Below are 25832 nucleotides of genomic sequence, written 5' to 3'. Positions count from 1 at the left end.
TTTGTTCCCATAAGGAATATTGTGAAGTAGATTAGTCCATTTCAGACCCCCAAACATACACGTACAAACGCACTTACATAAATACACTTACATAATTGGTCGCATTCGGAGGTGATCATTATGCAGGGGTCCACTGTATATATATATACATATGTATGTATATATATATATTTTATTTATTTATTTATTAATTTGAACATGATACAGTGAAGTAAAAAGTTATTACAGTGCAACATGCCAAAGCCCCTTGTATGCAGAGCATTATGAGCAGGCTTAAAATTAACTTAAGATTACCTAAGCAATGATATATTCAGTGGTAAATACATTATTGTAAACAGATAACAATTTAGCACAAATGAGTATTGCAAAGACAGGTCATATGGTCATTTACTGTGTTGCTGAGCATTCAATAGTTTGGAGTATTCTGTTAGGTAATGTAATTAAAAAATAAAGTTTGATTGGGTCACAGGTTAGACATTTATGAGATATAATAATGAGAAACATTTACGAGATACAATTTATGAGATACAATTATTCAGTATTTATTTAGTTGTGGGTGAGTAAGTGATTTTTGAGAAGAGACTTGAATTTATAAACAGACAGTGTTTCTTTTATATTCACAGGTAATGAATTCCAGATTTTAGGGCCTTTTATGTGTATTGAGTTTTTGCATAGCATGAGATGGACTCGAAGAACATCAAAGAGTGATCTGTGCCTTGTGTTATGTCGTGTGTTCTGTTGAGGTTGGTAAGGAGACGTTTGAGGGGAGGGTTTATATCAGAATTAAGTGTTCTATGAATGTAGTAGGTGCAGTAATAAGTATGGATGTTTTGAATGGTGAGTAGGTTTAGAGTTTTGAATATTGGTGGAGTGTGCTGCTTGTAGTGGGAATTTGTTATCATTCTGACTGCAGCCTTTTGTTGGGTAATTAATGGTCTAAGATGGTTTATTGTTGTTGAGCCCCGTGCACAAATTCCATAGGTGAGATAGGGGTAAATAAGTGAGTGATATAGGGCCAGGAGGGCTAACTGTGGAACATAGTACCATATCTTCAATAGTATGCCTACGGTCTTGGAATTTTTTTTGGAAATTTGTTGTATATGTGTTTGAAATTTGAGTCTATTATCAAGGTGGATTCCTAAGAATTTTCCCTCTGTGAGTTTTGTGATAGGTGATCCATTTATCTTTATGTTAAGAGGGACGTCTGTAGCTCTGTTACCAAACTGAATGAAGTAGGTTTTGTCAATGTTTAAAGTAAGTTTGACCGACTTGTTAAAAAAAAAAATAATATATATATATATATAGATATATATATATATATATATATATATATATATATAAATGAAAGAAAATCCCCAAAAAGAAAATACTTTCATCATCATTCAACACTTTCACCACACTCACACATTATCACTGCTTTTGCAGAGGTGCTCAGAATACAACAGTTTAGAAGCATATACGTATAAAGATACACAACATATCCCTCCAAACTGCCAATATCCCAAACCACTCCTTTAAAGTGCAGGCATTGTACTTCCCATTTCCAGGACTCAAGTCCGACTATATGAAAATGACCGGTTTCCCTGAATCCCTTCACTAAATATTACCCTGCTCACACTCCAACAGATCGTCAGGTCCCAAGTATCATTCATCTCCATTCACTCCTATCTAACACGCTCATGCACGCTTGCTAGAAGTCCAAGCCCCTTGCCCACAAAACCTCCTTTACCCCCTCTTTCCAACCCTTTTGAGAATGACCCCTACCCCTCCTTCCTTCCCCTATAGATTTATATGCTTTCCATGTCATTCTACTTTGATCCAAATTCTCTAAATGACCAAACCACCTCAACAACCCCTCTTCTGCCCTCTAACTAATGCTTTTATTAACTCCACACCTTCTCCTAATTTCCACACTCCGAATTTTCTGCATAATATTTACACCACACATTGCCCTTAGACAGGACATCTCCACTGCCTCAAACCGTCTCCTCGCTGCTGCATTTACCACCCAAGCTTCACATCCATATAAGAGTGTTGGTACTACTATACTTTCATACATTCCCTTCTTTGCCTCCATAGATAACGTTTTTTGACTCCACATATACCTCAACGCACCACTCACCTTTTTTCCCTCATCAATTCTATGATTAACCTCATCCTTCATAAATCCATCCGCCGACACGTCAACTCCCAAGTATCTGAAAACATTCACTTCTTCCATACTCCTCCTCCCCAATTTGATATCCAATTTTTCTTTATCTAAATCATTTGATACCCTCATCACCTTACTCTTTTCTATGTTCACTTTCAACTTTCTACCTTTACACACATTCTCAAACTCATCCACTAACCTTTGCAATTTTTCTTTAGAATCTCCCATAAGCACAGTATCATCAGCAAAGAGTAACTGTGTCAATTCCCATTTTGAAATTGATTCCCCATAATTTAATCCCACCCCTCTCCCGAACACCCTAGCATTTACTTCTTTTACAACCCCATCTATAAATATATTAAACAACCATGGTGACATTACACATCCCTGTCTAAGACCTACTTTTACCAGGAAGTATTCTCCCTCTCTTCTACACACCCTAACCTGAGCCTCACTATCCTCATAAGAGCTCTTTACAGCATTTAGTAACTTACCACCTATTCCATAAACTTGCAACATCTGCCACATTGCTCCTCTATCCACTCTATCATATGCCTTTTCTAAATCCATAAATGCAATAAAAACTTCCCTACCTTTATCTAAATACTGTTCACAAATATGCTTCAATGTAAACACTTGATCTACACATCCCCTACCCACTCTGAAACCTCCTTGCTCATCCGCAATTCTACATTCTGTCTTACCTCTAATTCTTTCAATTATAACCCTACCGTACACTTTTCCTGGTATACTGAATAAACTTATTCCTCTATAATTTTTACAATCTTTTTTGTCCCCTTTCCCTTTATATAAAGGGACTATACATGCTCTCTGCCAATCCCTAGGTACCTTCCCCTCTTTCATACATTTATTAAACAAAAGTACCAACCACTCCAACACTATATCCCCTCCTGCTTTTAACATTTCTGTCATGATCCCATCAGTTCCAGCTGCTTTACCCCTTTTCATTCTACGTAATGCCTCAGGTACCTCCACCACACTTACATTCTGCTCTTCTTCACTCCTAAAAGATGGTATACCTCCCTGGCCAGTGCATGAAATTACCGCCTCCCTTTCTTCCTCAACATTTAAAAGTTCCTCAAAATATTCTCGCCATCTACCTAATACCTCCCTCTCCCCATCTACTAACTCCCCTACTCTGTTTTTTAACTGACAAATCCATACTTTCCCTAGGCTTTCTTAACTTGTTTAACTCACTCCAAAATTTTTTCTTATTTTCATTAAAATTTCTTGACAGTGCCTCTCCCACTCTTTCATCTGCTCTCCTTTTGCACTCTCTCACCACTCTCTTCACCTTTCTTTTACTCTCCATATACTCTGCTCTTCTTAAAACACTTCTGCTTTGTAAAAACCTCTCGTAAGCTACCTTTTTCTCTTTTATCACACCCTTTACTTCATCATTCCACCAATCACTCCTCTTTCCTCCTGCCCCCACCCTCCTATAACCACAAACTTCTGCCCCACATTCTAATACTGCATTTTTAAAACTATTCCAACCCTCTTCAACCCCCCCCCACTACTCATCTTTGCACTAGCCCACCTTTCTGCCAATAGTCGCTTATATCTCGCCCGAACTTCCTCCTCCCTTAGTTTATACACTTTCACCTCCCTCTTACTTGTTGTTGCCACCTTCCTCTTTTCCCATCTACCTCTTACTCTAACTGTAGCTACAACTAAATAATGATCTGATATATCAGTTGCCCCTCTATAAACATGTGCATCCTGGAGCCTACCCATCAACCTTTTATCCACCAATACATAATCTAACAAACTACTTTCATTACGTGCTACATCATACCTTGTATATTTATTTATCCTCTTTTTCATAAAATATGTATTACTCATTACCAAATTTCTTTCTACACATAGCTCAATTAAAGGCTCCCCATTTACATTTACCCCTGGCACCCCAAATTTACCTACTACTCCCTCCATAAAATTTTTACCCACTTTAGCATTGAAATCCCCAACCACCATTACTCTCACACTTGATTCAAAACTCCCCACGCATTCACTCAACATTTCCCAGAATATCTCTCTCTCCTCTACACTTCTCTCTTCTCCAGGTGCATACACGCTTACTATAACCCACTTTTCACATCCAATCTTTATTTTACTCCACATAAACCTTGAACTTATGCATTTGTAGTCCCTCTTTTCCTGCCATAGCTTATCCTTCAACATTATTGCTACTCCTTCTTTAGCACTAACTCTATTTGAAACCCCTGACCTAATCCCATTTATTCCTCTCCATTGAAACTCTCCCACCCCCTTCAGCTTTGTTTCACTTAAAGCCAGGACATCCAGTTTCTTCTCATTCATAACATCCACAATCATCTCTTTCTTATCATTTGCACAACATCCATGCACATTCAGACTTCCCACTTTGACAATTTTCTTCTTCTTATTCTTTTTAGTAATCTTTACAGGAAAAGGGGTTACTAGCCCATTGTTCCCGGCATTTTAGTTGACTTTTACAACACGCATGGCTTACGGAGGAAAGATTCTTATTCCACTTCCCCATGGATATAAAAGGAAAAGTAATAAGACCAAGAACTATTAAGATAAAATCAAAGAAAACTCAGATGAGTGTGTATAAATAAACGTGTACATGTATGTGTAGTGTGACCTAATTGTAAGTAGAAGTAGCAAGACGTACCTGTAATCTTGCATATTTATGAGACAGACAAAAGACACCAGCAATCCTACCATCATGTAAAACAATTACAGGCTTTCATTTTACACTCACTTGGCAGGACGGTAGTACCTCCCTGGGTGGTTGCTGTCTACCAACCTACTACTATAAATATATATATATATATATATATATATATATATATATATGTATAGGAGGGTGGGGGCAGGAGGAAAGAGGAGTGATTGGTGGAATGATGAAGTAAAGGGTGTGATAAAAGAGAAAAAGGTAGCTTACGAGAGGTTTTTACAAAGCAGAAGTGTTATAAGAAGAGCAGAGTATATGGAGAGTAAAAGAAAGGTGAAGAGAGTGGTGAGAGAGTGCAAAAGGAGAGCAGATGAAAGAGTGGGAGAGGCACTGTCAAGAAATTTTAATGAAAATAAGAAAAAATTTTGGAGTGAGTTAAACAAGTTAAGAAAGCCTAGGGAAAGTACGGATTTGTCCATTAAAAACAGAGTAGGGGAGTTAGTAGATGGGGAGAGGGAGTTATTAGGTAGATGGCGAGAATATTTTGAGGAACTTTTAAATGTTGAGGAAGAAAGGGAGGCGGTAATTTCATGCACTGGCCAGGGAGGTATACCATCTTTTAGGAGTGAAGAAGAGCAGAATGTAAGTGTGGTGGAGGTACGTGAGGCATTACGTAGAATGAAAGGGGGTAAAGCAGCTGGAACTGATGGGATCATGACAGAAATGTTAAAAGCAGGGGGGGATAGAGTGTTGGAGTGGTTGGTACTTTTGTTTAATAAATGTATGAAAGAGGGGAAGGTACCTAGGGATTGGCAGAGAGCATTTATAGTCCCTTTATATAAAGGGAAAGGGGACAAAAGAGATTGTAAAAATTATAGAGGAATAAGTTTACTGAGTATACCAGGAAAAGTATACGGTAGAGTTATAATTGAAAGAATTAGAGGTAAGACAGAATGTAGAATTGTGGATGAGCAAGGAGGCTTCAGAGTGGGTAGGGGATGTGTAGATCAAGTGTTTACATTGAAGCATATATGTGAACAGTATTTGGATAGAGGTAGGGAAGTTTTTATTGCATTTATGGATTTAGAAAAGGCATATGATAGTGGATAGAGGAGCAATGTGGCAGATGTTGCAAGTTTATGGAATAGGTGGTAAGTTACTAAATGCTGTAAAGAGCTTTTATGAGGATAGTGAGGCTCAGGTGTGTAGAAGAGAGGGAGAACACTTCCCGGTAAAAGTAGGTCTTAGACAGGGATGTGTAATGTCACCATGGCTGTTTAATATATTTATAGATGGGGTTGTAAAAGAAGTAAATGCTAGGGTGCTCGGGAGAGGGGTGGGATTAAATTATGGGGAATCAAATTCAAAATGGGAATTGACACAGTTACTTTTTGCAGAGGATACTGTGCTTATGGGAGATTCTAAAGAAAAATTGCAAAGGTTAGTGGATGAGCTTGAGAATGTGTGTAAAGGTAGAAAGTTGAAAGTGAACATAGAAAAGAGTAAGGTGATGAGGGTATCAAATGATTTATATAAAGAAAAATTGGATATCAAATTGGGGAGGAGGAGTATGGAAGAAGTGAATGTTTTCAGATACTTGGGAGTTGACGTGTCGGCGGATGGATTTATGAAGGATGAGGTTAATCATAGAATTGATGAGGGAAAAAAGGTGAGTGGTGCGTTGAGGTATATGTGGAGTCAAAAAACATTATCTATGGAGGCAAAGAAGGGAATGTATGAAAGTATAGTAGTACCAACACTCATATATGGATGTGAAGCTTGGGTGGTAAATGCAGCAGCGAGGAGACGGTTGGAGGCAGTGGAGATGTCCTGTCTAAGGGCAATGTGTGGTGTAAATATTATGCAGAAAATTCGGGGTGTGGAAATTAGGAGAAGGTGTGGAGTTAATAAAAGCATTAGTCAGAGGGCAGAAGAGGGGTTGTTGAGGTGGTTTGGTCATTTAGAGAGAATGGATCAGAGTAGAATGACATGGAAAGCATATAAGTCTATAGGGGAAGGAAAGAGGGGTAGGGGTCGTCCTCGAAAGGGTTGGAAAGACGGGGTAGAGGAGGTTTTGTGGGCGAGGGGCTTGGACTTCCAGCAAGCGTGCATGAGCGTGTTAGATAGGAGTGAATGGAGACGAATGATACTTGGAACCTGACGATCTGTTGGAATGTGAGCAGGGTAATATTTAGTGAAGGGATTCAGGGAAACCGGTTATTTTCATATAGTCGGACTTGAGTCCTGGAAATGGGAAGTACAATGCCTGCACTTTAAAGGAGGGGTTTGGGATATTGGCAGTTTGGAGGGATATGTTGTGTATCTTTATATGTATATGCTATCTAAACTGTTGTATTCTGAGCACCTCTGCAAAAGCAGTGATAATGTGTGCGTGTGGTGAAAGTGTTGAATGATGATGAAAGTATTTTCTTTTTGGGGATTTTCTTTCTTTTTTGGGTCACCCTGCCTCGGTGGGAGACGGCCGACTTGTTGAAAAAAAAAAATTTATATATATATATATATATATATATATATATATATATATATATATATATATATATATATATATATATATATATATATGTATATATATATATATATATATATATATGCAAAACAACCACTCTGAAAGAATAGAGAAATTCCAAGCGCTCTCGTGTTTACTCACATTATCCCATTATCATAGTTCCTTGATAATGTGAGTAGTCACGAAAGCGCTTGGAATTTCTCTATTCTTTCAGAGTGGTTGTTTTGCATATTTTGAAATCACCTGTTTACTGTGATCTTATTGCATATATATATATATATATATATATATATATATATATATATATATATATATATATATATATATATATATATATATATATATATATATATATATATATATATATATATGTATATATACATATATATATATGTATATATACATATATATATACATATATATATATATATATATATATATATATATATATATATATATATATATATGTATATATATATGTATATATACATATATATATATATATATATATATATATATATATATATATATATATATATATATATATATATATATATATATATATATATATATATATGCAATAAGATCACAGTAAACAGGTGATTTCAAAATATGCAAAACAACCACTCTGAAAGAATAGAGAAATTCCAAGCAGTTAAAAGACAAAGAATCACACACAAAGTGGGAGTTGTCACAGCTGCTCTTTGCTGATGACACTGTGCTCTTGGGAGATTCTGAAGAGAAGTTGCAGAGATTGGTGGATGAATTTGGTAGGGTGTGCAAAAGAAGAAAATTAAAGGTGAATACAGGAAAGAGTAAGGTTATGAGGATAACAAAAAGATTAGGTGATGAAAGATTGAATATCAGATTGGAGGGAGAGAGTATGGAGGAGGTGAATGTATTCAGATATTTGGGAGTGGACGTGTCAGCGGATGGGTCTATGAAAGATGAGGTGAATCATAGAATTGATGAGGGAAAAAGAGTGAGTGGTGCACTTAGGAGTCTGTGGAGACAAAGAACTTTGTCCTTGGAGGCAAAGAGGGGAATGTATGAGAGTATAGTTTTACCAACGCTCTTATATGGGTGTGAAGCGTGGGTGATGAATGTTGCAGCGAGGAGAAGGCTGGAGGCAGTGGAGATGTCATGTCTGAGGGCAATGTGTGGTGTGAATATAATGCAGAGAATTCGTAGTTTGGAAGTTAGGAGGAGGTGCGGGATTACCAAAACTGTTGTCCAGAGGGCTGAGGAAGGGTTGTTGAGGTGGTTCGGACATGTAGAGAGAATGGAGCGAAACAGAATGACTTCAAGAGTGTATCAGTCTGTAGTGGAAGGAAGGCGGGGTAGGGGTCGGCCTAGGAAGGGTTGGAGGGAGGGGGTAAAGGAGGTTTTGTGTGCGAGGGGCTTGGACTTCCAGCAGGCATGCGTGAGCGTGTTTGATAGGAGTGAATGGAGACAAATGGTTTTTAATACTTGACGTGCTGTTGGAGTGTGAGCAAAGTAACATTTATGAAGGGATTCAGGGAAACCGGCAGGCCGGACTTGAGTCCTGGAGATGGGAAGTACAGTGCCTGCACTCTGAAGGAGGGGTGTTAATGTTGCAGTTTAAAAACTGTAGTGTAAAGCACCCTTCTGGCAAGACAGTGATGGAGTGAATGATGGTGAAAGTTTTTCTTTTTCGGGCCACCCTGCCTTGGTGGGAATCGGCCGGTGTGATAATAAAAATAAAAAAAATATATATATATATATATATATATATATATATATATATATATATATATATATATATATATATATATACAGTGGTCCCTCGTTTTTCGTAATTAATCCGTTCCTGGAGGAGCTACTATAAACGAAATTTACGATTTGCGAATCAATTTTCCCCATAAGAAATAATGTAAATACAATTAATCCGTTTCTGACACCCAGAAGTATTAAAAAAAAAATTTTTTTACATGAAATATACATGTAGTACATAAACAATACAATGGGAAATGATGAATGAAACATTAACAGCATAACACTTACCTTTATTGGAGATTCTTCTTAGTGTATGGGAGACTGGAGGAGGAGAGAGATTGGATTGTTTACAGTTTGGAAGGGGAATTCCCTTCCAGCAACACCTCAGGTACCAATTGCTTCTCTGGGGTTGCTTCTCTTCTCTGTTTCTTAATGCCACTAGGACCACCTTGAAAGTCACTCTAGTCCTGTCTCACATAGTAACTGTGGAGAGAGCTCTGTTTCTGGCATCTCTTTAACACTTCCCTAAAATGGCCCAAGACTTTGTCACTGTACATATTTCTCACCTTCTTTACCACAGGCTTGGCACTAGGAGCTTTCTTTGGAGCCATGGTAGCTTATTTAGTACTTGCAAGCACTGAAATGAGTGGAATATTATGAAATATTTCGTAGGAGCACTTGAGGGGACCTTCACTCACTGGTAAACAATGCCAGACTGGCTGGGTAGGGAGGCCTCCCAGGTTCACACCGTGTGTACGCGTCCCGGACGAACTACTATTTGCGAGTCAACCTATGAGAAGCGAGTCCATGTTTATACGAAAATACCCCTATGATTGGCGAAATTTACGATTGCCGAGAACTACGAAAAGCGAGGGACCACTGTATATATATATATATATATATATATATATATATATATATACATATATATATATATATATACATACATATATATATATATATATATATATATATATATATATATATATATATATATATATATATATATATATATATATATATATATATATATATATATATATATATATATATATTTTTTTTTTTTTTTTTTTTTTTTCAACAAGTTGGCCGTCTCCCACCGAGGCAGGGTGACCCAAAAAAGAAAGAAAATCCCCAAAAAGAAAATACTTTCATCATCATTCAACACTTTCACCACACTCACACATTATCACTGTTTTTGCAGAGGTGCTCAGAATACTCTGTTTTTAACTGACAAATCCATACTTTCCCTAGGCTTTCTTAACTTGTTTAACTCACTCCAAAATTTTTTCTTATTTTCATTAAAATTTCTTGACAGTGCCTCTCCCACTCTTTCATCTGCTCTCCTTTTGCACTCTCTCACCACTCTCTTCACCTTTCTTTTACTCTCCATATACTCTGCTTTTCTTATAACACTTCTGCTTTGTAAAAACCTCTCATAAGCTAACTTTTTCTCTTTTATCACACCCTTTACTTCATCATTCCACCAATCACTCCTCTTTCCACCTGCCCCCACCCTCCTATAACCACAAACTTCTGCCCCACATTCTAATACTCTTCTTCTTCTTCTTATGACCAGAGCTTTGGTAAGATGGGTAAGGAAGAAGAATGGGTAAGGATGGAAATATTGGAAAAGGGTGGGAGGGGGGGGAGAGGTAGGATATAAAAGGTAAGTGGCCCAACCACTTTGGTGTAATTTAAAAAGTGTATGTGAAATGATAAGATATTCTTTAAGGGGTATAATACTAACCCATCAGAGTCACATAGATATAATAGGTATATAAGTACATGACTCTGAATTGGTAGTAATTATACAAGTTGCAATTGCTTTTTTTTTTTGCAATTGCACAACGGATATTTATGCGACAATGAAGGCAATAATTTTCTGGCCAGTTTATAGAATTACGTGACAATGGCTTCTTACAGGTGGTGTCCAGCCATGGTAAATAGCATAATTTTTACATTAGATTGTTATATAAGATGTCTCCCTAATTGGGGGCGATGATTTTCTCAGTATACATAGAAGGGTTCTGGTGCTACCCAATCTTCTTCATCAGGGAGGTTGCTCAATATCATGGGTCGATGGTAATCATCTTTATGTATAAAACGATGGACCCTCTGTGGGAGAGTCATTCTTTGAGTCCTGTGAGGAGGAGTATTGATGATATAATCCGTGGTATTTACCACTTGTATAGGAAGTTCTCTATCTGGCATGTATAGTTCTTGCATTGTATAGAGTTGTTTCTTTTTTAGGGTGTCGGGGCGTACATTTATGGCAGTAATATCTTGTTGTATGTGTAAATCTGCCATTTTAACTCTGTCTCTCCTCCTGGTATCGGTAATGAAGCAAAGAGCTCTATTCTGGACCCTTTGTAACCGTAGGATGTTGGTCTTTGTTGTTAATGACATTGGGACACAAGGGTATTCGAGTATTGGTCTTATTATCATTTTATACAGATGTTTTTTGACATGTTGAGGGGCTTGATTGAATCGAAAGAGACTGCTAAGACCGGCTTTGGCTATGTTGATCTTTTTAGTTACATGAGATGTTGAGTGGAGCAGCCTGTCTATTTCATATCCCAAAATCTTGTTAGGGTTTCTAATGGCTACAGGTGTACCTCTGATGGAGATACCCCCTTTATCTTCAATTGTTGATGCAAAACATCCTATCGTGCTAACAAGGACCTTGTCAGGATTAGTCGTAATTCTCCATTTCTTTTCCCAATTAGATGTTCGACGAAGTTCAATATTCATTTTTTCTATGACTCTCTCATACTTGTATTTTCCTGTTACCGGAGTTGATGAGACGACATGAATAACATCATCTGCAAACTGTGTCACAATTGTATCATTAAACTCTGGTTGAGGAAGGTCATTCACATAAATGTTGAACAGAAGTGGACTTAGACAAGAACCTTGTGGGACACCAGCTGTCGGTATAAAAGGCTCTGCCGACCTGCCATGAAAGGTGGGAATGATTTTTCTTTGAGTTAAGAAATTATATATTACTCTGAGAAAAGTCCAGTTATGGTCTGGTAGGTCAATGATTTTGTATATAAGGCCATCATGCCATAAGCTATCAAAAGCTTTATGAACATCTCTGGTGGCAATTAAGGCAAGATCGCCCTGATGTTTTAGACTTGCTACAGTATCGAAAATAACATTTATTGCATGATTGGTACCTCTATGTGTTCTAAAGCCAAATTGTTTTTCAGTAAAGAAGTGATTAAACTCCATATAGTAGTTCAATCTGTTGGAAATGACCTTCTCAAGAACTTTTCCAGTGACTTCAAGTAAAGATATAGGTCTATAGTTCCCAGGTTGGTGGATGTCTTTATTGGGCTTACCAAGAAAGATCATCCTAGCAGTCTTAAAAACCACTGGAAAATGTCCTGAGGCCAAGATGGCATTAAAGATATTTACCAAAGACTGTTTACAATTTCTGGGTAGGAACTTTATTTGTTTCATTGTTATTCCAGAGAGGCCAGGGGCTCTATTTCGCATTCTTCCAATAACCTGACTCATCTCTAGTAATGTAATAGGTCTAGTAAGCGGGTGGGTATCTTCAAGAGTTGAAGTATCGATGGAAGGTAGTGGTTGTAGATCATCCAAGTTCTCATCTCTCCATTCATTTACCAACTGATAATGATTATTGTTAAATTGACGACTGTTATTGTGGGAGAGAATTTTCTTCCATACATCACCCATCAAATTAGCCTGGTCCTGTGGATCGTCAAGTTTAATTTCAACATCTTCATCATCCTCATCAGATAAGGTATGAACTAGGTAGTTAGGAGCCTTGTGCTTTGCCCCTAAAAGTTGTCGGATCTTACTCCAAAATTTTGCTGGTTCCCGTTTATACTGATTAGCTTGAAGAACTAGCAATTTCCATAAGTCCCGTTTGTGATGACTAATCATGTTAATTAATTCTTGCCTTAATCGGTGCAGTGTAGCTACTGTTGGTTGTCGCGTTTGAAGATGCCTTCGACATTCTGCTTGATAATTTCTTAAATTGTCTCTAATTTCCCTAGTAGGTTTATATTGTTGGTATATCTTTGTATAAAGGCAAAGGGGATAAAAGAGAGTGCAAAACTTATAGGGGGATAAGTCTGCTGAGTATACCTGGTAAAGTGTATGGTAGAGTTATTATTGAAAGAATTAAGAGTAAGACGGAGAATAGGATAGCAGATGAACAAGGAGGCTTTAGGAAAGGTAGGGGGTGTGTGGACCAGGTGTTTACAGTGAAACATATAAGTGAACAGTATTTAGATAAGGCTAAAGAGGTCTTTGTGGCATTTATGGATTTGGAAAAGGCGTATGACAGGGTGGATAGGGGGGCAATGTGGCAGATGTTGCAAGTGTATGGTGTAGGAGGTAGGTTACTGAAAGCAGTGAAGAGTTTTTACGAGGATAGTGAGGCTCAAGTTAGAGTATGTAGGAAAGAGGGAAATTATTTCCCAGTAAAAGTAGGCCTTAGACAAGGATGTGTGATGTCACTGTGGTTGTTTAATATATTTATAGATGGGGTTGTAAGAGAAGTAAATGCGAGGGTCTTGGCAAGAGGCGTGGAGTTAAAAGATAAAGAATCACACGCAAAGTGGGAGTTGTCACAGCTGCTCTTTGCTGATGACACTGTGCTCTTGGGAGATTCTGAAGAGAAGTTGCAGAGATTGGTGGATGAATTTGGTAGGGTGTGCAAAAGAAGAAAATTAAAGGTGAATACAGGAAAGAGTAAGGTTATGAGGATAACAAAAAGATTAGGTGATGAAAGATTGAATATCAGATTGGAGGGAGAGAGTATGGAGGAGGTGAATGTATTCAGATATTTGGGAGTGGACGTGTCAGCGGATGGGTCTATGAAAGATGAGGTGAATCATAGAATTGATGAGGGGGAAAGAGTGAGTGGTGCACTTAGGAGTCTGTGGAGACAAAGAACTTTGTCCTTAGAGGCAAAGAGGGGAATGTATGAGAGTATAGTTTTACCAACGCTCTTATATGGGTGTGAAGCATGGGTGATGAATGTTGCAGCGAGGAGAAGGCTGGAGGCAGTGGAGATGTCATGTCTGAGGGCAATGTGTGGTGTGAATATAATGCAGAGAATTCGTAGTTTGGAAGTTAGGAGGAGGTGCGGGATTACCAAAACTGTTGTCCAGAGGGCTGAGGAAGGGTTGTTGAGGTGGTTCGGACATGTAGAGAGAATGGAGCGAAACAGAATGACTTCAAGAGTGTATCAGTCTGCAGTGGAAGGAAGGCGGGGTAGGGGTCGGCCTAGGAAAGGTTGGAGAGAGGGGGTAAAGGAGGTTTTGTGTGTGAGGGGCTTGGACTTCCAGCAGGCATGCGTGAGCGTGTTTGATAGGAGTGAATGGAGACAAATGGTTTTTAATACTTGACGTGCTGTTGGAGTGTGAGCAAAGTAACATTTATGAAGGGGTTCAGGGAAACCGGCAGGCCGGACTTGAGTCCTGGAGATGGGAAGTACAGTGCCTGCACTCTGAAGGAGGGGTGTTAATGTTGCAGTTTAAAAACTGTAGTGTAAAGCACCCTTCTGGCAAGACAGTGATGGAGTGAATGATGGTGAAAGTTTTTCTTTTTCGGGCCATCCTGCCTTGGTGGGAATCGGCCAGTGTGATAATAAAAAATAATAATAATAAATAATAATCTTTGTGGAAGCTATTTGACAATTTGCATTAGTAGCTTCAATTATTCGATTATGCAGGGACCGGATTGCATCTTCAACCCCCACACTACTCATCTTTGCACTAGCACACCTTTCTGCCAACAGTCGCTTATATCTCCCCCGAACTTCCTCCTCCCTTAGTTTATACACTTTCACCTCCCTCTTACTTGTTGTTGCCACCTTCCTCTTTTCCCATCTACCTCTTACTCTAACTGTAGCTACAACTAAATAATGATCTGATATATCAGTTGCCCCTCTATAAACATGTATATCCTGGAGCCTACCCATCAACCTTTTATCCACCAATACATAATCTAATAAACTACTTTCATTACGTGCTACATCATACCTTGTATATTTATTTATCCTCTTTTTCATAAAATATGTATTACTTATTACCAAATCTCTTTCTACACATAACTCAATTAAAGGCTCCCCATTTACATTTACCCCTGGCACCCCAAATTTACCTACTACTCCCTCCATAACATTTTTACCCACTTTATCATTGAAATCCCCAACCACCATTACTCTCACACTTGATTCAAAACTCCCCACACATTCACTCAACATTTCCCAAAATCTCTCTCTCTCCTCTACACTTCTTTCTTCTCCAGGTGCATACACGCTTACTATAACCCACTTTTCACATCCAATCTTTATTTTACTCCACATAATCCTTGAATTAATACATTTATAGTCTCTCTTTTCCTGCCATAGCTTATCCTTCAACATTATTGCTACTCCTTCTTTAGCTCTAACTCTAATTGAAACCCCTGACCTAGTCCCATTTATTCCTCTCCATTGAAACTCTCCCACCCTCTTCAACTTCGTTTCACTTAAAGCCAGGACATCCAGCTTCTTCTCATTCATAACATCCACAATCATCTCTTTCTTATCATTTGCACAACATCCACGCACATTCAGACTTCCCACTTTGACAATTTTCTTCTTCTTATTCTTTTTAGTAATCTTTACAGGAAAAGGGGTTACTAGCCCATTGTTCCCAGCATTTTAGTTGACTTTTACAACACGCATGGCTTACCGCATGTCTTACAGAGGAAAGCTTCTTATTCCACTTCCCCATGGATATAAAAGGAAAAGTATTAAGACCAAGAACTATTAAGATAAAATCAAAGAAAACTCAGATGAGTGTGTATAAATAAACATGTACATGTATGTGTAGTGTGACCTAAGTGTAAGTAGAAGTAGCAAGACGTACCTGTAATCTTGCATATTTATGAGACAGACAAAAGACACCAGCAATCCTACCATCATGTAAAACAATTACAGGCTTTCATTTCACACTCACTTGGCAGCACGGTAGTACCTCCCTGGGTGGTTGCTGTCTACCAACCTACTACCTAATCCACCTAATCTACCTAATCCACTTTGTAGGTGATTAAAATGCAAAGGAAAATTTGCTGGCTACCTGTTCCCCTTGCAATTAATTGGGAAACATTTACTATCTTTAATTCAATATCTGTCTTTCCAGGAGGGTGCAGATATCCCAGTTCACATGATTCTATGAATAGCACCATCCCTTATACCATCATAAAAATATGAGGTAGTGAGAAAGTGTGTAACTTATAAAACTGAAAATGTGTTATGATGGCATGATGTAGCAATGTAAATGGATACTGAGAGACAGGAAAAGACAATAAATTTATTTAAGCAAAAGATAATGCCAAAAATAACCTGGGTAGATACAGTAGGGGAGTGAGAATGAATAAACAATGTATGGTATGAGAAGTCAAAATGACGTGTACAGAGTGCAACCCCATTGTTGTAAGGAAAAAATTATTGACAATTTCACTCCACAAAAGAGCAAAATAGGATATATATTAATAACACAGTCTTCTTTTTTTTTGTCCAAAGTGGAGTGACAAAAACAAAGAAACTCATTCTCCATCACATAAAAAAAAAGAAGACTGAAAATAACCTTACCTGTGCATCTAATTTCTTAGGTTTTTTATCTCTTCTGCTGCCTCTGCGACCCTTAACTGGAATTGTGAGGTCATCAGAGGTATCATCTGGAAAACTGTGTAGACTGTCTTCATTTTGGGCCAATGGACTCTGATAGAGGATTAAATATAATTAAGTACATATATGCAAAATGTTTTAACAAAGATGATACAATATCCTATCTTCATGTATATAATATTCTATCTCCAGATATACAGTGGAACTTCAAAAATCGAACTGCTCCCAACACAACCAATTATGTAAGTGTATTTTTGTAAGTGCTTTTATAAGTGTATTTTTGAGGGTCTGAAATGGACTAATCTAATTTACATTATTCCTGATGGGAATAAACTCATTCAGTAAAGGCACTCGAACAGCCTTCTGGACTGAAGAAAGTTCGATATTTGAGGTTCCACTGTATAATATTCTATTTTCAGGTATATAATACTGACAAGTTGAGGAATTAGATACACGTGCAACAACTGGGTATAACCAGGTGTGAAGACCCATGTCACATCTACCTCCACCAGGTGAAGGTAGCTGTGTACTGGAAGGTGGGAAACTCAAAGTACCATAGCAAGAAGACATGGGAATCATAACCTGTGTGCTGAGTGAATTAAAAATTAATTGCTAGAATAACTTACTGACTAAGACATTAAGTGCAGAGGATTTTTAATTATAGGCTCTGACAAAAAGTCCTATATCCTAAGGAAGAAACCAACTTGTACTCATCTCCCTACTAGGCAGAAAAATCTTGTCACTGTATACATATTCAATCATACCAAACTCCAAATGTAGTGCCCTAACCAGCCTAATGCAATCCCGAGCTGACACCTGTAATCCAGATACTTATGTGCATGCAGCTCTACCAATGTCAGGATTTAATCCTTAACCCTTTGCCTGTTTCAGCCATATACGTATATGTATACGTCTTAAGAGCCAGTGTTTCAGACGTATATATACTCAATAATTCTAGCGGCTTCAAATCAAGCAGAAGAAAGCTGGTAAGCCCACATGTGAGAGAATGGGTCTGTGTGGTCAGTGTGCACTGTATAAAAAAAATCCTGCAGCACACAGTGCATCATGAGAGAAAAAAACTCCAACCGTGTTTTTGGATAAAAACGCCAACTTTGAGGTGTATTTTCCTATAGTATTTATGGTTGTATTCTCATTTTCTTGGTCTCATTTGATAGAATGGAAAACATATTACAGAAATAGAGATGATTTTGATTAGTTTCAAAATGAAAACGACTTTGAAATTGAGTTCAAAATACAGAAATGTTCAATTTTTACCAAAGTTCAAGAGTAAGCAAATCACACTACATGTCCAATACATGTCAACGGGGGAGTCTAATATTCTTTCACTAGAGCACTGATATTATTTTATACCATTTTTACAATAATGCAGTAGTCTGCATAACAGTAAATCTTCTATTTTTTGAGTGAATAAAAAATCAAGATAGAAAGCAAGAGTAATATAAGTGGGGCCTGGAGACATGACTAATGAACAGAGGATATGTTATTTTAGTGCCAAGAATGTTTGCATTGTTTATTCTGGACCCTATTTTGAAATTGGCATCTTTTTTAATTTGCATGAAATTGGCCAAATTGCCAATTTCTGACCACTTATTGGATAGTTGAAATTGGTAAATGGGCAGTTTCTTATACTCAATTGATAGAAAAAATATAGTTCTAAAGAAATAGTTATGAGTTTGGTTGACTGGAACAATGGAATTGGCCGAAAATAGGGCTCAAAGCCGGCGAAATCGCCGATGCATATATATTGTTGAGATCGCTAAATTCGCAGGAGTGTAATTCCATAAGCTTTCAATCAAATTTCGTACTTTTGGTGTCATTACTATCGAGAAAAGATTCCCTATCATTTCATAAGAAATTTTTTTTTTTTTTTTAAATTTTTCAACACCTGGAGACACTTTAGGATTTGGGGTTGCGGCAGTCAAAGGATTAAACGGTCCAAACGTAGATCTACATTCACTCGCTTGGTGCTCCGAATATTTTGAAAAATAAAAACATTTTTTTTTTTAATGAAGAGCACATTTTTCTACATGTTACAGGATTAAAAAAAAAATTTAGGGTCAGTACTTACTGAGATATAAGACCGTGAAGTTGGCTCTGGATGCTCACCTGATGGCAACATCAACTCCTGCCGCTTGCAGAAGTGTTGCCGATATATCTTTTTTCTCGTTTTTATTTTAGTTTATTTATTTTTTTATGTTCTGTTAATTCCTGTGATTTCATAGCCAATCTTTGCTCTGACACCAATAATAGGTACCAAAATTGTACTAAGTCACAATCATATTGACAGGCGAACATGTACACCTGCCTGGGTTATTTACTTTTGTCTAGAAATATATACAAAGTATTTATAGGTCCCAGCAATGTTTTAGATACCCTGGCATATACCTTGAAGCATTTTTTTTTTTTAACAAGTCGGCTGTCTCCCACCGAGGCAGGGTGACCCAAAAAAGAAAGAAAATCTCCAAAAAGAAAATACTTTCATAATCATTTAACACTTTCACTTCACTCACACATAATCACTGTTTTTGCAGAGGTGCTCAGAACACAACAGTTTAGAAGCATATACGTATAAAGATACACAACATATCCCTCCAAACTGCTAATATCCCGAACCCCTCCTTTAGAGTGCAGGCATTGTACTTCCCATTTCCAGGACACAAGTCAAGCTATATAAAAATAAAATATCCCTATACAGTTGACAGTCCAGTAATATTTGATAAATGCCCACTGCTCCAGCTAACCCTCGCTGTATTTGTTATTACTGTTACACACAACCATGTCTTATCTCTCTGTCTATCTATCTGTCTGTGTGTCTGTCTCTGCTTATCTGTCTTTCTGTCTCCCTGGAGTATACATATCAAACTCCTTTTAGAAAGGTGTTACAACAACTGTGACATTTGATAAACAGGCGCTCGGGTAACCCTGGCTTTACTTGTTTTCACTGATACACACAAACATGTTTATCTGTCTGTCTATCTGTCTGTCTATCTATCTTTGCCTGGAATTTTTGGGTTATCCTAGGTAATTTACACTATGTATAATAACTGTACTTAAGTGTACATGTGAGAGAGACACAGATACATAGAGATATAGACAGATACAGAGATATTAGACAGAGAGACAGCCAAAGCCAGTCAAAGCCAGCCAAAACCAGCCAAAGCCAGTCAAAGCCAGTCAAAGCCAGCCAAAGCCAGCCAAAGCCAGCCAGCCAGTCAGCTGGCCAGCCTGCCAAATACATAAGAGCATAAGAAAGAAGGAACACTGCAGCAGGCCTACTGGCCCATGCAAGGCAGGTCCATGTCCCCCCAGCCAAGACCAATGACCCACCTAGTCAGGTCACATCCATTGAAGAAGGAGCACAACATCAGACCTAGTAGCACAAGCTAGTCAGGTCCAACTCACACCCACCCACACTCACTCATGTACTGTATTTAGCTAACCCTCGCTGTATTTGTTATCGCTGTTGCACACAAACATGTCTGTCTGTCTATCTGTCTATCTATCTGTCTCTGTCTGTCTGCCTGTCTGTCTGTCATGTATCATGTATCTCTCTCATTTCTACTCCAATCAACACATATTTAGAGGCATTCCTAGTAATTTAAATGCTTTATTTGAACTCTGACATCTCTCCTGCCCTGATGAAGCCATCAACAATGAACAATATTCCAAGCAAAAGAGCACCAGTGATTTAAAAGTGCCACCCCTGACACTGTTTCCCTTGTTTTGAAAATTCTCAATATCCACCTTGTCATTTTTCTAACTTGTACGATAATTGCCTTACTGTTTAAAAAAAAAAAAAATCAGCTGACATTATTACACCAGGATCTTTCACATGCTCCTTTCATTCTATTTGGTGATCTTGCATTTTACATACATCTCTGTCTTGAGTTCTTCATTCTTTTCACATCTAAATATAGTAGAAAACCTTAACTCACATGATCATAACTTGCATTTTCAATATTCTGCATTATAAATTTTTGCTTTCCATTTCCAACAGAAGTACTCTATTTCCATTAACTCTTTCAGGGTCCAAACCCTTGATTGGAGAATTGCTCTCAAGGTCCATTAAAAAAAAAATCATTAAATGATAATCTTTCTCTAAGAGTAATGATACCAAGAGTACAAAATTTGATAGAACACTTACGGAATTACACTTTTGCAAAGTTGGCAATCTTAGCAATATTTAATCATCGGCAATTTCACCCACTTTGAGTCCTGACCAAACTCTTAGCTATTTTGATAGTATGCCAAACATTCTATTGATTGAGTACAAGAAACCACTCATTTACTTACTTCAACTACCCAATAAAGTGATCAGAAATTGGTAATTTGGCCAATTTTATACAAAATTAAAAAATTGCCAATTTAAAAAAGAGGATCCAGAATAAACAATATAGACATGAGGCACTAAAGCAACATTTCCTCTGTTCATTAGTTATGTCCCCAGGCCTTTCCTATATCAGACTTGCTTATCATTTTGAATTTTTATTCACATAAAAAATAGATTTACTGTTATGTAGACTACTGCATTATTGTAGTACTGTAACTGTATAAATAACGTCAGCGGATTTGTGAATGCATATTAGACTGACAACTGGAAGCATATTGTACAAGTGATGTATTTGTGTCCTCTGGAATATCGACAAAAATCAAACATTTCTGCTAATTTGAGCTCAATTTCAAGCTATTTCCAGTCCTGAAGCCAATTAAAAACATCTCTGTTTCTGTACATATCTTCCATTCTATCAAATGATACCAAGAAACTGGGAATAGAACCATAAAAAGCATCCAAAAATACACAGCAAAGTCACTATTTTAAGCTGAATACACAGTCACAGTTTTTTTTCCCATCATGCACTGTGTGGGGCAGGATTTTTTTTATATGGTGCACACTCACTACATAGACCCATTCTTTCATATTATTATTATTTTTGTTATTAACACACTGGCCGATTCCCACCAAGGCAGGGTGGCTCGAAAAAAGAAAAACTTTCACCATCATTCACTCCATCACTGTCTTGCCAGAAGGGTGCTTTACACTACAGTTTTTAAACTTCAACATAAACACCCCTCCTTCAGAGTGCAGGCACTGTACTTCCCATCTCCAGGACTCAAGTCCGGCCTGCTGGTTTCCCTGAACCCCTTCATAAATGTTACTTTGCTCACACTCCAACAGAACGTCAAGTATTAAAAACCATTTGTCTCCATTCACTCCTATCAAACACGCTCACGCATGCCCGCTGGAAGTCCAAGCCCCTCTCACACAAAACCTCCTTTACCCCCTCCCTCCAACCTTTCCTAGGCCGACCCCTACCCCACCTTCCTTCCACTACAGACTGATACACCATACCCCCGGCCGGGATTGAACCCGCGGTCATAGAGTCTCAAAACTCCAGCCCGACTGATACACTCTTGAAGTCATTCTGTTTCGCTCCATTCTCTCTACATGTCCGAACCACCTCAACAACCCTTCCTCAGCCCTCGGGACAACAGTTTTGGTAATCCCGCACCTCCTCCTAACTTCCAAACTACGAACTCTCTGCATTATATTCACACCACACATTGCCCTCAGACATGACATCTCCACTGCCTCCAGCCTTCTTCTCGCTGCAGCAGTTATCACCCATGCTTCACACCCATATAAGAGCATTGGTAAAACTATACTCTCATACATTCCCCTCTTTGCCTCCAAGGAAAAAGTTCTTTGTCTCCACAGACTCCAAAGTGCACCACTCACCCTTTTCCCCTCATCAATTCTATGATTCACCTCATCTTTCATAGACCCATCCGCTGACACGTCCACTCCCAAATATCTGAATACATTCACCTCCTCCATACTCTCTCTCTCCAATCTGATATCCAATCTTTCATCACCTAATCTTTTTGTTATCCTCATAACCTTACTCTTTCCTATATTCACTTTTAATTTTCTTCTTTTATATCTTTCATATCTAGGCCCAAATTTACCACTTACTGTTTATCTGAGTGAGCTGAGCTAATGACAGCACAGACCCTGAGCTCAAACCCATAGTAATATAGCAGGGACTGCAAAAGGGTTAAGGTGCTTGGAAGTGGAATTCATTTCCACTGGTGGTATGCATTTCTGTTAAGAAGCACCACAGCAGGCAGGAGTGAGACCTTCCCACTGCGGGGGAAGGGTATACGATATTTTGTAGTAATAAAACCCATTCAATAACTAATTTAAACAAAATATTAAACAATATCTGTATGGAAATTCAATATTATTAAGTACTGAGAGCAATATTGTCACCTCAGGGTCTAGATCATCATCATCTTCTTCCTTCTTTATTTTCTTTTTTAGCTTCTCCTTTTCTTTTCTCTCTTTATTTTTCTTTCTTCTTGATCCTGCCATAAATCGTTGATGGTCTGGATATCTGTCAACTCGAGACAAGAGACCAGCACTATAATAAAGATATCCACGATTCTGTAAACAAAAAGAAAGTAAAAATCATTATAAAAATTTAATTCCAAACTCATTTAAAACACAGGAAGTAAATAACCAGGAGTGGTTTCAAAGGATTTATGCAGGAGGGGTTTCAGGGTGGCAATCTGAATGGAAGAGGGAGCTAGGGGACTTGGCTTGAATCAATTATTATTATTATTATTTAGGGGGGGACTTTGAGAGCTGCTGACAGAATTTAGGGGTTCAGCCCCCCTTCCTTTGGTACTGCCACTGCCAGTAACCATCTACACTGAACAACAGTTAAATTTAAAACTAAATGCAAATCATGGACTTAATAATAACCTGTCTTTAATATACAGCTTCAGCAAAAAACATGGACTTTTATAATTATCATATTTATTGCTACATTACTGTATGAAAAATTACCGATAAGTAAAACCCTCTACAATTTGATTACTACATAAGGAATATACAGTACTTTTATTATTATATGACCAAAATACTCTAGCTATATACTTATCCAAACTTCCCACCACTACAGATATCAGTACTAGAACTCAACACACAACTCAGGATATAAACAACCATAATTTAAACCTAGAAGATGATTGATCACGTTGACCCTGATCTAAACCTCCATAATCTGACACCCAATCAAAACCTATTGGAAAGTAACTGCCTTTATTACATAGCATCACAAGCCAGCACTATCCTAAACAATGCTAAAAGTCTATCTGTACTTAACTACAACATCAGGTCCTTAAGCAAACACTATGATGACCTCCTGGCACTCCTTGAATCACTAAAGACACTCTTCTGCATTATTCTTACTGAGACCTGGCTTAAACAGGACACAATAGATATCTACCCTCTACCAGGATACACAGCAATTCACAACTGCAGACCAAACCAAGTTGGGGGTGGTATTGCAATCTATTACTCTAATCAATTATCTTGTATTAGCACCACTTGCTTTAGTGATGAATATGGGGAATACATTTTTGCTAATTTTACTGTAAAAACCTTAAGACACCTATAACAATCGGTGCCATTTACCGGATACCTCACACAAACATCCCAAATTTCAGTGAGAAATTGAAGTCACTAATAACAAACAGACAAATGAATAAGCACCACCTTCTCTTAGCTGGAGACTTCAACATCAACCTTAGCTTACTAGATGATCAGCCTGTAACTGATTTCATCAACAATATGAACAACACACTTCTCATAAAAACAATAACTAAACCAACCAGGCTCACTGAGACAAGTGCAACCATAATAGACCACATATGGACCAATATACTAGCCCCCCTTAAATCAGGGATAATCACAGATAGCACTACAGACCACTACCCTACCTTCCTCCTGACAAACATTAGTAAACCACCACTTGAATACAACAAAGTCTCATTTAGACTCCATGACGAGGCCTCAATAAGGAAGTTCACAGCTGACCTAGAGATTATTGACTGGCCTACAGAATTCTCCAAGGCCAATGGTATTGATGACTGGACAGACATTTTTCTTAACAAATTACTTTGACTATACAACAAACATTGTCCTATAAAAACGAAACAGATCACAAACAAACGGCTTGGTTGCCCATGGCTAACCAGCACCATTCTGAAATCCATTGACAAGAAACACCAATATGAAAAGCAATATAGACAGGGCTTAATACACAAAGATATTCTTAAACACTATTCATCAGTTCTCACCAAAGTAATAAAGAAAGCCAAACAACTATACTACTCCAGTAGATTCACAGACACTAGAGGAGATATAAAAAAGACCTGGAAAACACTCTTTCAGATTCTAGAGACCCAAAAACTGAAAAAAAAACAAGAATATTGTCCTAACTAAACCTAATGAAACACCACTACATCCCACTGACACAGCTAACAAGATAAACGACTTCTTCTCAACCATAGGATCTAATCTCGCCAATAAAATCCCACATACCAATGCCCATGCTGGGGACTACCTAGATGGGAATTTCCCAAATTCCTTCTATCTTGCACCAACTGAGCCCTCGGAAGTCACCGAGATTATAAAGTCACTTAAAAACAACTCAGGGAATCTGTCTAATGTCCCACCATTACTGTACAAGCGAGCGGCCCATATCCTTTCGCATGCTATTTCATTACTTTTTAACAAGTCACTAGAAACTAGCACCTTCCCGAAACTACTCAAGATGGCAAGGGTTACACCAATACATAAAGGTGGTGACCCTACAGACTTAAACAACTATAGGCCAATATCAAACTTACCATTGCTATCCAAAATCTTTGAGAAACTCGTGCACAGGAGACTATATTCATTTATAACAGCACAAAACATACTCAACCCCTGCCAATTTGGATTTAGGAAAAATAAAAGCACTAATGATGCAATCATAAAAATGCTAGATCTGCTTTACACAGCATTGGAAAATAAGGAATATCCACTAGGAATTTTTATTGACCTAAGAAAGGCTTTTGACACAGTAGACCACGACATCCTACTCCACAAACTTGACCATTACGGTATAAGAGGCCATGCGCTTGCTTATTTCAAATCTTACCTTACTAATAGGTATCAGTATGTCACCATTAAAGACACAGCATCAACAACACGGCCACTTGA

The 25832-nt window shown here is 37.9% G+C and overlaps 1 protein-coding gene across 2 annotated transcripts in view; it reads right to left on the bottom strand.

The window, feature by feature from the left end:
• Ino80 (chromatin-remodeling ATPase INO80) overlaps positions 1-25832 on the bottom strand; it is a 754916-nt gene that overhangs the window by 678739 nt on the left and 50345 nt on the right. For both annotated transcript variants that reach the window (XM_070098261.1, XM_070098262.1), the window contains exons 5-6: positions 23052-23225; positions 16724-16852 (exon numbers count right to left, since the gene is read on the bottom strand). In XM_070098261.1, the coding sequence (XP_069954362.1) occupies positions 16724-16852; positions 23052-23225 (303 nt within the window). The remainder of the gene's footprint in view (positions 1-16723; positions 16853-23051; positions 23226-25832) is intronic.

This window comes from Cherax quadricarinatus, chromosome 61 (assembly GCF_038502225.1).
Source record: "Cherax quadricarinatus isolate ZL_2023a chromosome 61, ASM3850222v1, whole genome shotgun sequence".
NCBI lineage: Eukaryota > Metazoa > Arthropoda > Malacostraca > Decapoda > Parastacidae > Cherax > Cherax quadricarinatus.
The sequence above is the reverse complement of the archived record's forward strand: the minus strand, read 5'-3'. Positions and strand labels throughout refer to the sequence as shown.